Source organism: Pleurodeles waltl, unplaced genomic scaffold (genome assembly GCF_031143425.1).
Source record: "Pleurodeles waltl isolate 20211129_DDA unplaced genomic scaffold, aPleWal1.hap1.20221129 scaffold_125, whole genome shotgun sequence".
Classification (NCBI taxonomy): Eukaryota; Metazoa; Chordata; class Amphibia; order Caudata; family Salamandridae; genus Pleurodeles; species Pleurodeles waltl.
The window spans coordinates 647,059-662,463 of record NW_027149831.1 but is presented as its reverse complement, the minus strand read 5'-3'; the positions used below and the strand labels follow the sequence as shown (position 1 = coordinate 662,463).

At 45.9% G+C, this 15,405-nt stretch overlaps 1 protein-coding gene across 2 annotated transcripts in view; it reads left to right on the top strand.

Moving 5' to 3' along the window:
• Positions 1 to 13,962, top strand: part of LOC138273934 (zinc finger protein 79-like) — a 47,094-nt gene extending 33,132 nt beyond the window's left edge. The window contains exon 2 of one of the 2 annotated variants that reach the window (XM_069218916.1): positions 9,809 to 13,962. In XM_069218916.1, coding sequence (XP_069075017.1) covers positions 10,475 to 11,353 — 879 coding nt within the window. In that variant the 5' untranslated portion in view covers positions 9,809 to 10,474 and the 3' untranslated portion in view covers positions 11,354 to 13,962. Of the gene's footprint in view, positions 1 to 9,805 lie in introns of both variants that reach the window. The other variant, XM_069218915.1, reaches the window with a different exon arrangement.
• Positions 13,963 to 15,405: the final 1,443 nt, after the last annotated feature.

Here is a 15,405-nt window from a genome sequence, read left to right as displayed (position 1 = left end):
ACCCATGCACCTTCACCCAAACTCAGCAGACGTACACCTCCTACAACCACTACCTCTTCCTTTTCCTCCACCCCAAACCCCCTCCATCTTCCCGTCCCAGTGTATCCAAAAAAATTTACCTAGCTAACCTGGAGCTCTTCCCTACACCTCCACCCTTGTCCTTTTCCTAGGGCCAGGACGGTCAAAGGGGGCACCCGTCAGAGCTGCCAGTGTGCCACCGACATAAAAGAAGGACCACCCTATTCCACCACCTGCAAAGATCAAAAAGGGACTGGCTTCCAGCAGGGGACAGTCACACCACCCACCCAGCAAGGCCTTGCAAAAACAGAGTTGACAGTGCCAAGGTCCCTGCAGTGGCTGTCAAGATGGGGAAGGGCCACAAGCCAAAGGTCACATCACCTCTGGGCACGATTTCACCTGGGGAGGGGCTGGTGACCACCAAATAATCATGGATGGCAGCCACATGCACCCCAGTCACCACCGCCGCTCCGACCGCCACCTGCACCGCCGCTGCCACAACATCAGTCTGCAGCATCCTCCCCAAGAATCAGCCATCCGAGGCTGCCGGACACGGTATGGTGTCTCCATCCACCCCAACAGTCATTTGCACCACAGCCAGCACTGGCAGCATCTCCGCCGCAGCCACCGCCACCTGCACCACCATCAGCAAAGCCACGTGCACAGCCGATGCCACTCTGTCGGACGTCAGCCCCATCCCCAGTGTGCAGCCGTCAGAGTCTGCAGGTGATGCCCTGGACCCTGGACATGCCACTTGAGACACCACCTCCAGCACTGACACAAACCAGCAATTGGCAGCCTGAGTCGCCACAGATGGAGTATAGGTCTGCCTCCATGGAGTATCATGCTACCTGTTCCGGGTACATCGTGTGGCTGTGACACCCAGGTGAGACGAAGTCAACATGCCACACCCCAGGAGCATCATCACTGTGCACAAAGCCCCCTCCAGAACCAGTGGAGAAAAGCATCCACTAATACAGTCCTTGGCAGGATGAAGCACTCTGGGCACAAAGCCCCCTCCAGAACCAGTGGAGAAAAACATCCACTAACACAGTCCTTGGCAGGATGAAGCACTCTGGGCACAAAGGCCCCTCCAGAACCAGTGGAACATGTCAACGACTTGAGAGACTGTGGCTTTGCACTCCCCAGGGCCAAGCAGTGGGCAAACCACCCACTTGAGAGACTGTGGCTTTGCACTCTTCAGGACCAAGCAGTGGGCAAACCACCCACTTGAGAGACTTGAGTAACTGTGGCTTTGCACTCCCCAGGACCAAGCAGTGGGCAAATCACCCTCTTGAGAGACTGTTGCTTTGCACTCCCCAAGACCAAGCAGTGGGCAAACCACCCACTTGAGAGACTGTGGCTTTGCACTCCCCAGGAGCAGGCAGTGGGCATGGAGCCCCCTCGAAGAGCAGTGGCGTCGTACCATCATCCGGCTGAGGTGCCCCACTCCCCTTCCCCTTGAGGTGCCTGTTTTTTTATCGACCTGATGCCCCTGCAGTGTTCTCTCCGTTTTGAGGCAGGTGTCATGTGTGGGCTTTGCCCATGCTTTTTGGGACCACTGGTCCACGGACATTTGATGGGACAGTGTACGGACTTGTGGACTTGCTGTAATTATTTGTGTATACTGCTTATTTGCTGTTCTCTTGGGCTATCTGATTGTTCGAATATTACACTAGTTAAACTAATTTCGTTTGGTCCTTGCGTTCTTCCAGGGGGTGACGGGGTGTATCAGTGATGTTATTGGATATGTGTGTGTGTGTTGGGGGTGGGGGTGTTGCATTTTGCGTGTGTGTGTGACTTTCTTTTCCCTCCTCCCCTCCCCTGTGTGCTAGGTGCAGTACTCACTGTGGTCGTCCCCGCTGCCGCCTTCTTTCCACTTCGTGGTGTATTAAGAGATACAGCAACATGGACAGGACCTGAAGTTCGGGCTCCATGGCGTCCTGGTTCTTCGTTGAGTGTCGAGAGGTGAGTGGTTTCCCTTACAAAGACTGTTTCAGCCGTGCTTTTGATGGCGTTGGTACCGCCCCGGAAAAACTGGCGGATTGGTGCCTTGTAATAGTGTGGGCGGTTCTTTGTGTTCCGCCTGTCTGTTGGCGGTGTCCGCCGCGGTGTTTGTTGCTACCGCCGTGGCGGTCGGAGTGTTAAAGTGGCTGTCTGTGTTGGCGGTTTCCGCCATGTTCGTGATTCTATTTTTTGACCGCCGGCCTGTTAGTGGTATTACCGCCGCTTTATCACCGACCGCCAGGGTTGTAATGAGGGCCTATGTGTCCAAACAGTAAAAACTCCACATCATTTTCACTGTGGAAAGGCTAGTAGCCCCATTGGCGAGTGTGGAGTTACACTCTAACAACTCAGCAGTGCTACCTTCCAAATGATACTACTAAATATGGTACTTCAACTTATTAAACAAATCATTGTATGAAACTGACTTGTTGCTCAAGTAGAATATAATGTGACTCTTGTACAAAAGTAGCCGGTTATTGTTGCACAAAAGATGCTGTCCTCGAGGTAGCCTTCTCCCCTTCTTAGGAAGAGGAACAAAGGAGCTGCCAAGGAAAGAGGTGTAACGCCTCCAGACAGGATGGCCAGAGTAGGTGAGCGCCCAAAAGGCAAGCTTCAACAGGGAAGCCGCCTTTGAAGGGCAAATGGTAGCCACACACCGAAGGATCTGCTCCTTTGTTTTAGCACAAACAGGTAATGTGGAAAGTGTGAGGAAAATATCCAAATGACTTGACTGCAAATCGTGCTTAATTCAATTGCGTTACTATGAATTTATCTTCTCAAATTATTCAACAACATAATTGATACAACCCAAGTCTCTCTGTTCAATCACTTATGTACTTGTTATGACGTCTTTTTATTATCAAATAAATAACAATGCAAACCACATAAAATTGACACAGCAACAAACAAATAAAAAGAATTACATGTACATGAATAACCAATGACAAAGCAACATCTAATGCTTTTGTTATTTGTACATTCTTACATATACAACCATTCCTTGTCTTTCCAAACATTCATTGTTTTTAGAAAAGGTGGTACATCAAATATATTTCAAGTCTATGATCCATCTGGATGTAGCAAAAAAGGGACGGTAGGTGAAACCAATAGCAAAGTCTATTAATTGGTTCAGACCTTCCCTCATGAAATCTGCATCATCGTTCATCTTACAGTAACGCCTCTGTTACAAAAGATAGGTTTACGCATTTTGACCTTAAGAGTTTGAGGCCTCTGCAGGACCAACAGAAGACAAGAAATCAAATTCCTGTCTTTTGAAGGGCAACTTAGGGCGACAAAAGCAAAAAGAAAAGACGATGGACGGAGTACGGAACAAATCAAACATTAACCCCCAGTCACAGATCTGGGTTTAATCTATCGTTTATTTTGTCCACCATGCCACCCCAGACCTAGACTTAGCCATCATCTATTCTTTTTGCTTTTGTTGCCCTAAGTGGGAAGGTATACCCAGATGTGAGTCCTGTGCTCGCTATGATGAAAGGCTCCAGCTAGCCTAGCTGATGATGGGTGATACCCCAAATCCAGTCCCAGGATGCTTGTTTCTGTTTTAGGGAGAACCAGAATTGCCATTTTGGGCTGGACAGTTCCCATGTGGAGCAGGATTGAGGCAGATTTGCATATGACTGGGTCCAACCTGGAATGGCATGACGAGCAACACATGATGGATTAAACCCAACTCTGTGACTGGGGGTGAATGTTTGATTTGTTCTGCATTCCATCCATCATCTGTACTTTTTGTTTTTGTTGCCCTAAGTGGGAAGGGTAATCCCAGACGTGGGTCCTGTGCTCACTTTGCCAGTGAATTCAAGCTAGCCTGACTGATGAGGGGTGATATCATGAAACTGGTCCCAGGATGCTTGTTTCCAGTCCAGGGAAGCCCTGGCCTGGCAGTTTGGGCTGGACTGTTCCCATCGGGAGCACGGTCAAGATTGATTTGCCTATAGCTATATTGTTCACCTCCACCACAAAACTCCATGTGTCTTCCTGACTTCTGCAATGGCTTTATTCCTGCAAGTCCCAGCAGTGCTGAGATAATACAGTGCCTTTAATAAAATGGAGACTTTCCAACACTGAAAAGACTCTGAACACAATGTACAACAAGAGCCTGATTTGGGCAGATGGGCACTCCATCACAAAGGGACAGGTATCCTGTCCACCCTATTGAAAGTTCATTATATCCTGTGACAATTGTAATAAGGCGGACGTGATCTGTCACGTTTTGAAGCAATAACCTGTCCGACAAACTCCAAATCAGGTCCTAAGCCTGCGTCAAGTTGTAGAAGGAGTTTTAACCAGCGTTATAGAAAGATTGGCTAGAAGCAGATATAGGGCCTGATTTAGAAATTGGTGGCAGGGAATACTCCTTCACAAATGTAACTGATATCCCGTCCGCCCTATTAAAAGTGCATAATATCCTGTGGTAAGTGTAAGAAGGCGGACGGGATATCGGTCACGGCAATAACCTGCCTGACAAACTCTAAATCAGGCCCTAAGTCTGCAACAAGTGTTGTAGAAGGAGCGTGAACCAGCATTATAGGAAGGGGACCTAGAAGCAGATATAGTCCCAGAGTGACTGAAAGAGGGATCTGATTTTGAGAGAGAGGGCCGATAGCAAATGAACCCTTCAGTCTTTTCTTGGAAGCCCCAAGAGTGTTTCCTAGGATGCTTTTGGTTTCATATTGTCTGATACCTGAACCCTCACCTGGATCTCCACCTCGAGGCAGGCTGCCTCCAGGGGTTGTGTTTCCTGAGGCTCTGCTCCCCTCAACTAGAGGGCCAAAGTGGTAACACCCACGCAGCTAGCGCCCGTGTGAGGCAACAGGAATAGGATACACTGTACACCAGTACCCCGCCCAGTACAGATGGAAGCAGACCCAGAGGGGAACACGCACCTACCTGTGCACCTCCTGTGTTTATACCTCATAAGGTTTGTACCTTATAAGCACCTACCTGTGCACCTCCTCTGTGTGTACCTCCTAAGCACCTACCTGTGCACCTCTTCTCTTTATACCTCATAAGCACCTACCTGTGCACCTCCTCTGTACCTTGTAAACACTTTCCTGTGCACCTCTTCTCTTTGTATTTCATAAGCACCTACCTGTGCACCTCATTGATGTCTACCTTATAAGCACCTGCCTCTGTACCTCCTCTGTATGTACCTCATAAGTACCTATGTGTGCACCTCCACTGTTTGTACCTCATAAGTATCTATATGTGCACCTCCACTGTTTGTACCTCATAGGCATGTTCATAAGCAGCTACCTGTGCGCCTCCTCTGTTTATACCTCATAAGCACCTACCTATGCACCTCCTCTTTTTATACCTCATAAGCACCTACCTGTGCACCTCCTCTGTTTATACCTCATAAGCACCTACCTGTGTGCCTCCTCTGTTTATACCTCATAAGCACTTACCTGTGCACCTCCTCTCTACCTCATAAGCACCTACCTGTGCACCTCTTCTCTTTATACCTCATAAGCACCTACCTGTGCGCCTCCTCTGTTTATACCACATAAACACCAACCTGTGCACATCATCTCTTTGTATTTCATAAGCACCAATCTGTACACCTCCTATGTGTGTAACTCATACATGCCTACCTCTGCACCTGCTCTGTTTCTGCCTCATACATGTGCACCTACTCTGTACCTCATAGACACCTCCTGTGCACCTCCTCTGTTTCGATCTCATACACACCTACCTCTGCACCTTTTCTATTCCTCCTAAGTACCTACCTGTGCACCTTCTCTGTATGTACCTCATAGGCACCTACCTATGCGCCTCCTCTGGTTGTACCTCGCAGGTGAGCTTCTGGAATTAAGCTTCTAATCCCGGTGCTGACAACCGTGGCCCTTTGACTATCAGGCCATTATCTGACTTCTGCTGAACGCTGCAGAGTGAGTGCACAGTCGTAGGGGCGTAGGGGAACTGAAGGACAGGAAATGAGGTAACTTGAATATAAAAAATATTGAAAGGTAGAAATGCTGCATCCCCTGTGGACAACTCACACCTCCTCCCACTCTGCCGAATGCTCAGCCAGTCACAAACGAGCAGCTTGAGCCCTAAACAGACAACATTAAGTCAGAAAACATGTGACGGTAGAAAAGGGGAAAAAAGATTTATAGGCACACATCTGTGGCGGGGATATGTGAGGTAAATTATTGGTTTGGATGGATTCTCTATAAGTACTAGATGGCTGCTATTTTTGAACATTAAATGCTATGAATCAATGTTTGTTTGCCTTATTTGTGCAGATAATGTAAAGGTAAGTGTAAAGAAATGGCTCCCTGTTGCAGTTACCCCCCACTTTTTGCCTGATACTGATGCTGACTTGACTGAGAAGTGTGCTGGGACCCTGCTAACCAGGCCCCAGCACCAGTGTTCTTTCACCTAAAATGTACTTTTGATTCCACAATTGGCACACCCTGGCATCCAGATAAGTCCCTTGTAACTGGTACCTCTGGTACCAAGGGCCCTGATGCCAGGGAAGGTCTCTAAGGGCTACAGCATGTATTATGCCACCCTAGAGACCCCTCACTCAGCACAGACACACTGCTTACCAGCTTGTGTGTGCTAGTGAGAACAAAATGAGTAAGTCGACATGGCACTCCCCTCAGGGTGCCATGCCAGCCTCTCACTGCCTATGCAGTATAGATAAGACACCCCTCTAGCAGGCCTTACAGCCCTAAGGCAGGGTGCACTATACCATAGGTGAGGGTACCAGTGCATGAGCACTGTACCCCTACAGTGTCTAAGCAAAACCTTAGACATTGTAAGTGCAGGGTAGCCATAAGAGTATATGGTCTGGGAGTCTGTTTTACACGAACTCCACAGCACCATAATGGCTACACTGAAAACTGGGAAGTTTGGTATCAAACTTCTCAGCACAATAAATGCACACTGATGCCAGTGTACATTTTATTGTAAAATACACCACAGAGGGCACCTTAGAGGTGCCCCCTGAAACTTAACCGACTATCTGTGTAGGCTGACTGGTTCCAGCAGCCTGCCACACTAGAGACATGTTGCTGGCCCCATGGGGAGAGTGCCTTTGTCACTCTGAGGCCAGTAACAAAGCCTGCACTGGGTGGAGATGCTAACACCTCCCCCAGGCAGGAGCTGTAACACCTGGCGGTGAGCCTCAAAGGCTCACCCCTTTGTCACAGCACCGCAGGACGCTCCAGCTAGTGGAGTTGCCCGCCCCCTCCGGCCCCGGCCCCCACTTTTGGCGGCAAGGCCGGAGAAAATAATGAGAATAACAAGGAGGAGTCACTGGCCAGTCAGGACAGCCCCTAAGGTGTCCTGAGCTGAGGTGACTCTAACTTTTAGAAATCCTCCATCTTGCAGATGGAGGATTCCCCCAATAGGATTAGGGATGTGACCCCCTCCCCTTGGGAGGAGGCACAAAGAGGGTGTACCCACCCTCAGGGCTAGTAGCCATTGGCTACTAACCCCCCAGACCTAAACACGCCCTTAAATTTAGTATTTAAGGGCTCTCCCTGAACCTAGAAATTAGATTCCTGCAACAACAAGAAGAAGGACTGCCTAGCTGAAAACCCCTGCAGAGGAAGACCAGAAGACAACAACTGCCTTGGCTCCAGAAACTCACCGGCCTGTCTCCTGCCTTCCAAAGAACTCTGCTCCAGCGACGCCTTCCAAAGGGACCAGCGACCTCTGAATCCTCTGAGGACTGCCCTGCTTCGACGACGACAAGAAACTCCCGAGGACAGCGGACCTGCTCCAAAAAGACTGCAACTTTATCCAAAGGAGCAGCTTTAAAGAACCCTGCAATCTCCCCGCAAGAAGCGTGAGACTTGCAACACTGCACCCGGCGACCCCGACTCGGCTGGTGGAGGACCAACACCTCAGGGAGGACCCCCGGACTACTCTACGACTGTGAGTACCAAAACCTGTCCCCCCTGATCCCCCACAGCGCCGCCTGCAGAGGGAATCCCGAGGCTTCCCCTGACCGCCACTCTCTGAAACCTAAGTCCCGATGCCTGGAAAAGACCCTGCACCCGCAGCCCCCAGGACCTGAAGGACCGGACTTTCACTGCAGAAGTGACCCCCAGGAGTCCCTCTCCCTTGCCCAAGTGGAGGTTTCCCCGAGGAAGCCCCCCCTTGCCTGCCTGCAGCGCTGAAGAGATCCCTTGATCTCTCATTGACTTCCATTGCGAACCCGACGCTTGTTCTAACACTGCACCCGGCCGCCCCCGCGCCGCTGAGGGTGAAATTTCTGTGTGGGCTTGTGTCCCCCCCGGTGCCCTACAAAACCCCCCTGGTCTGCCCTCCGAAGACGCGGGTACTTACCTGCTGGCAGACTGGAACCGGGGCACCCCCTTCTCTCCATTGAAGCCTATGCGTTTTGGGCACCACTTTGAACTCTGCACCTGACCGGCCCTGAGCTGCTGGTGTGGTAACTTTGGGGTTGCTCTGAACCCCCAACGGTGGGCTACCTTGGACCAAGGACTGAACCCTGTAAGTGTCGTACTTACCTGGTAAAACTAACAAAAACTTACCTCCCCCAGGAACTGTGAAAATTGCACTGTGTCCACTTTTAAAATAGCTATTTGTGAATAACTTGAAAAGTATACATGCAATTGAAATAATTCAAAGTTCCTAATGTACTTACCTGCAATACCTTTCAAACAAGATATTACATGTTAAATTTGAACCTGTGGTTCTTAAAATAAACTAAGAAAATATATTTTTCTATAACAAAACCTATTGGCTGGATTTGTCTCTGAGTGTGTGTACCTCATTTATTGTCTATGTGTATGTACAACAAATGCTTAACACTACTCCTTGGATAAGCCTACTGCTCGACCACACTACCACAAAATAGAGCATTAGTATTATCTATTTTTACCACTATTTTACCTCTAAGGGGAACCCTTGGACTCTGTGCATGCTATTCCTTACTTTGAAATAGCACATACAGAGCCAACTTCCTACAGTAAGGCACTACAACAAACCCCTCATTCTGTTTTACAAAAAGGCCCTGGAAGGAGCTGCATCTTACAGACCTTCGTCTACTTTAGGAAGAACTAAAGATTTGCTTTTTAAGTTGTCTCTCAGGGCCAGCATCAGGCCCTATAAACTCTGCTAGTTTGAGGGAGATGGGCAGATGTTATGGCAATAGGAAGCCCACCCCAACTCGCAATAATGCTCCAATCCTCCAGGTTAGAAAAAAACAGAAAGGCTTGAACCAGGGGAGCTGTTGAAAGTGTCAAAGGTGACTTGATGAACAGTAAGGTGAAGACAGGAGTTGGCATTTGAGCTGGTCCAATGTGAACAGGGAAGCATTGCTTTAAAGTGTGAATCGAGTTATTATTATTATATACTTCCTGAAGAGTAACCTTTGTTATATAGTTCCTGAAGAGTTACCTTTGTTATATACTTCCTAAAGAGTTACTGAAATAACAGCAGCCCAGCCCGATCCCTCTCTTTTTCCACAATCAGTTCTTGTTTAAATGAAATCTTGTCCCTGTGTATCTACCTAAAGCTGCGCCAGTAGCACATGGGCGCTCCCCTCCTTTTCTGAGTTACACTGTGACAACTGGTAAATCACCTCCTTTTCAGAAGTTAATGAGATGTGACATGTTCAACAAAGCTTTTAAATATCCGTGTATGGTGAAACATTCCTTGCTAACTTTCAAAGACGGTAAAGAAGAAATGTAATTTACAACCAAATAAATATTCTGTATTCACATTCCATTATGTTTCCCTTTGGTAATTTTGTTTTTTATATCTTTACATCCAGCAGAAAACAAGCCTTGAATGCATGAAATTATTATGAATAATGAAGATAAAACTGCAAATCTGCAAAAAACAGTCACTAGCAATGCGCTTCGGTATTCAGGAAAACATCAATGCAGTCAGCGACAGAGGAACCTGCACATAAACTGATCCTGGAAGAAGCCGTTAAGGGCAATTCTGTGGATGTAAAAGTCTGAGCTGTGCACCTCAACACCACGAGACGAAGAAATGACTGCTTGAAAATGAAGGCAGCAACAACAATAACAGGCTACCTCTTGTATAAACACGTGTCCAACACCAGCTTTGATCATGGGATCAGTATGATGTGGTTATAGCAGAACTCTGTGTTCTAAAATGATAACAGACCATCATTCAGTGCTCTAGGTGTATTGTAAACCCCTTCTGACCAAACCACAACAACCAGAGAAAAGCACAACGGAGGGGTAGAAGAGAAGAGGAGTTTTGCTGACTACAATACAATGGACTGTCCCAATTTGCACCGGCCAGAAGGAAGATGAATCGTTACCCACAAGCATGCATAGCCATAATCCAATCTAAAGGCACAACCACCTACAACATACTTTATACATATTATGAGTGTGGCACGTATTTAATGGCTATTGAACATTAGTTTTAATTCAGAAACCAAACGTGCAAGTGCTTTATCAGCCATATGGCTCATCAGGAAACACAGACTTGGGATGTAGACAAATATATAACTGACCCACAGACACTAACCAAGCAAAACATATCATACTCATTTAGCGAGTGCTTTAGTTTCTCATCTCAATTAAAGCACCATCAGCAAACTCACACAGGAAAAAAAACATTAAAGTCCAGTGAATGTGTGAGGAGTATCAGTCAATTACCAGAATTACAGAGACATCAGCAAACACACACAGGGGAAAAACCAATCAAGTGCAGTGAATGCGTGAAGAGCTTTAGTCGATCGTCACTCCTAAAACAGCATCAACGAACACACACTGGGGAAAAACCATTCAAGTGCAGTGAATGCGTGAAGAGCTTTAGGCAGTTTTCACACCTACGAAAACATCAGCGAACACACACAGGGGAAAAACCATATCATTGCACTGAATGTGGAAGTAGTTTTAGTGATTCTTCATACCTCAGGATTCATCAGCGAACACACACAGAGGAAAAGCCATTCAAATGCAGTGAATGCATGAAGAGCTTTAGTTACTTAGCAAGCCTAAAAAGTCATCAGCGAACGCACACAGGGGAAAAGCCATTCAAGTGCAGTGAATGTCTGAAGAGCTTTAGTCACTTAGCAAGCCTAAAAAGACATCAGCGCTCACACACAGGGGAACAGCCATTCAAATGCAGTGAATGTCTGAAGCGCTTTAGTCACTTAGGAAACCTAAAAAGACATCAGCGCTCACACACAGGGGAAAAGCCATTCAAATGCAGTGAATGTGTGAAGTGCTTTAGTCAGTTGTCACACCTACAAATGCATCAGCGCACACACACACGGGGGAAAATCTTTAACATTGTTGTGAACCCGGCAGTAGTTTTAGTGACTCTTCAGCATTAAGGAGTCATCAGCGAATGCACACAGGAGAAAAAAGATTGAAGTGCAGTGAATTGTATAAAGAGGTTTAGTCACTTATCAGGCCTACAAAAGCATCATCAAATACACCGGGGAAAAACATAAAGGTGCAGTGAATGTGTGAAGAGGATCAGTTGATTATCAAAACTACGAAGACATCAGCAAACACACAGGGGAAAAACAATACTATTACGGTCAATGTGGAAGTAGGTTTAGGAACGTGTCAACATTAAGGATTCATCAGCGAACACTCATAGGGGAACAGCCTTTCAATTGCCCTGAATGTGTTAAGAGCTTTGGTTTACCAGGCCTACAAATATATCAAGGAACACACACAGCGGAAAAGCCATTCAAGTGCAGTGAATGTGTGAGGAGCTTTAGTCAAATGCAATGAATGTGAAAATAGTTTTAGTGACTTTTCAACATTAAGGATTCATCAGTGGACACACACTGGGGAAAAGCCTCTGGAGTGCAGTGAATGCGTAAATAGCTGTTGTCAGTTATTAAACCTATTGGTACATCAGCAAACGCACACAGAAGAAAAACAAACACATTGCAATGAATGTCAGAACTGCTTTAGATTAATTGTATATAAATGTGTTTTATGAGTTTCTTATTTACAGAGAGTCATTCAACCAAATCGTAATTGGGTAAAGGACAGAATCAGGCATGATGGCACAGTTCTTGATAGGAATTATTGTGGAATGAAGGGGCCCAGCAAAAAGAGTTTCTCATAAAACTATGAGCGCCATGAACGGGTGAAGAGTGAGCAGTGATGAAGTTATGGTTGTCTGAGGGTCTGATTGTTGTGGAAACAAAGATCACATCTAGAACTTTGTTCTTCCTATGTCTCGAACAAACTCTGCTTTTTGTGCTTTTTTTCATAAAATGGGAGGCTGTGCATCTGAGCCCAGTAAGAACATGCAGTGCAAAAATTCTAGCAAATGCAAACCATGTCATCTGCTTATGGACATGTTGTCAGGGCTCTGGAGATGGGAAACTCTATTGGTAAAATGTACATATTACTGCTAACAAATGCTGCTGCAGTTTATGTATTGAACTACAGTGAAGCACAGGTGTTCAGGACACAGCCTATTTTTAATCCAGAGCATATACCTTGCTTTTACATAATGTTTGCTGCATCATTCACGCATTGAATCAGTTGATGCATCCGCTCGTTCTCTGGGCTTTATAACTAAGTGTGACCCTTAGCTCTGCTCTGGCTTGGCTACCCCGATGAATTTTGTGACTTGCCGAGCTCTTATTTTTACTAGAATGAAACCACTGAACCAGCAGATTTTATTTGCAGAATGTGGTGAAATAGTTATATCCCACATCAAAAACATATCATTGCTAGGAAGATCAATTGCTCACCCGGCAACTCCTCTTCACACCAGTTGTCCCTTATTCTCAAATGTTCAGAAGGATTTGTTGTATGAATGTCAGAAGTGACAGTGACATTCATTAAGCTAATGCAAGAAGGAGTGTGTGGCATATAGAGAGAGGGAACGAGAGATAAAGGGAGCGAGACAAAGAAAGAGGGAGAAAAAAGAAATAAAGTGAGAAATAGAAGGGGAGGAGCGGCAAGTGAATAATAAACAGGGCACAAGTTGTGAGGAAGAAAGGGAGGGGACCACTTCTCATATGCAAATCACAATGACGTCACATGTAGTGATGTCACAAAAAGTGATGTCAGGCATTGCTCCACTTTGTAAACCCTTATGCCACATTATGCCTGAGACAGGAATCTATTCAATTCCACTGCGCCATTTATCTCGTCATTTTTAATGCCTGCTTAGTGCAGGTGTTACGTTGAGGCACACCATTGTTTATAATGGGCCTGTATGTACTTTTCACGATTAGCATCAACATTTTTGGCGCTAATGATCCTACGTGTGCTTGTGGCATTAGGGGGAACAATGAGGTGCAAGAAAAGTGGCGCTTCATGTACTGAAGTGCCACGTTTCCTAAATCTGGGCCTATATTTTTACTTTCTCCCCACCCAAATCCTGTTTCCTCTCTGCCCCGTGTCTGTTTCTTCTTCCCCTCACATATGCACTGGTCTGTATTTATTCTCCCCCATTCCAACTGAAAGGCTGGCCGCTTCCTAGCGCTTTGATTTTTTTTTCGTGGACTGGTTGTGCTGAGGCAACGATGGAGGGAGGATTATGCTCCAAAGAGCAAACAATAGTAAACTACAAAAACTCCAAACTACAAAAACTACAAATCCCATAAACATTAGTAGTCCAGACTGCCCAATCCCAGGCAAGCCCCAACTATAAGAGTCTCCATGACAACCGCTCCTCCTCTTTCTTTGCGATAGACGAATCACATTTCACTCCTTCACACTTGCCACTGAACACGTAGGCGAACTCGAAAAACACAACAGAAAAGATCAAATCTCAGACCGAAACTTCAATCTCCTTTGGAAACGGTACCTAAATGGAAAGAAATGCACTGTAATAATTTTGGAAATGAATTAATCTTAAGGGGGGGAAAAACATGAATTTGAAAAACACTTCATCATCACAAATTTGTATGTGAATAATCCAACATCAGACATTGTAATTGTCAGTAAAATACGGGTGGGATAATCCTCGCCTCCGTGTCCTTAATAGAATTGAAAATTCTTGACGCGATAGCTAGAATTTTTTTTTATTCTATGTCAGGACCGGAGGCTTCGGATTATGCTAGTTTAAAGCTGATCCACCACATTAGATGCAATATCCACAATGGGTTTATGATAAAATACTTTAAATGTATTATCTGAAGACCAATCCGCTGCTGCCTTGATATCCGCTAATCTGGAACCCGCTCCAAAGGATTTGGAAGCCATAGCTCCCCTAATGGAGTGAGCCCCAAACACCGAGGTATCAATACCAGCTTCTCCCAAAAGCCAGTTGACCCATCTAGCCAACGTTGCCGACGAGACAGGACCAAATGGCCTCTGAAGGGATATTAACAATTGACCTCCTGCATCTCTTCGAGACTCCCGGGTAATATTCTCATAAACTTTCAAGCATTGAACTACACATAATTTCTGATTATGAGGAAAGGCTGGGTATGAAATACATCTTGATGCAGTCTTTGTTCTTCTAGAAATAGTAAACGAAACTCCTGTAGGAGTAAATACTCTACCTGTCAGATCCAAAGCCTTTTCATCTGAGACGCGTCTGCATGAAATAAGGCATAAAAGAACAGTCAGTTTGGCCGATAGCTGTTTGCATGACAAATCATCATTGCAAGGCCAGGACCTAATAAAACGAAGGACAATATCCACGTCCCACAAAACTGAATAACGCGTTTGAGGAGGTTTTACCATCTGAATACCTCGAAGAATTTTAGAAATCAATGGATGCTCACCAACAGGTTTACTATCCACATAGGGATGTCCTGCCGAAATTGCAGATCTGAAATTATTAATCGTTCTGTAGGCAAGACCCTGTGTAGCCAAATCTGAAAGAAAATTAGCTATCATGGAAATCTGGGCCCCCACGGGATCAATATCCCGTTCACTGCACCAGCACACCCATCTCTTCCAGGATGCCTCATATTGTTTATGGGTGGAGGGGGCCCAGGATTGAGACAAAAAGAACAAAGAGTCTCCTGAAACTCCCGGCACTTGCCATCGGCTCCTGAAAGTCTCCATGCCATGAGTTTTTTGATACTTCATCGATACACACGCGTACTCGCGCTTCACGTTTTGACTCATTGGAAGGTGGATTGATATAAATGATATCAGATAAGTTGCTTAACGGAATTATTCTGGGATTCACTTGTAAGGAATACTTATGATATAGGACGCATCTACATATATGTTTAGCCCTGATGAAGTCATTGGGAAACTCCTGACGAAACACGTGTTGGCTATCAATTTGGATGCGGCTGCTAAAATTTAAATAATAAGCTATATCATCCTTTGAAGAATAGGATTGAACCTTGATTTGAGAAAATCTGGACTGGCTATCAATTTGGATGCGGCTGCTAAAGTTTAAATAATAAGCTATATCATCTTTTGAAGAATATGATTGAACTTT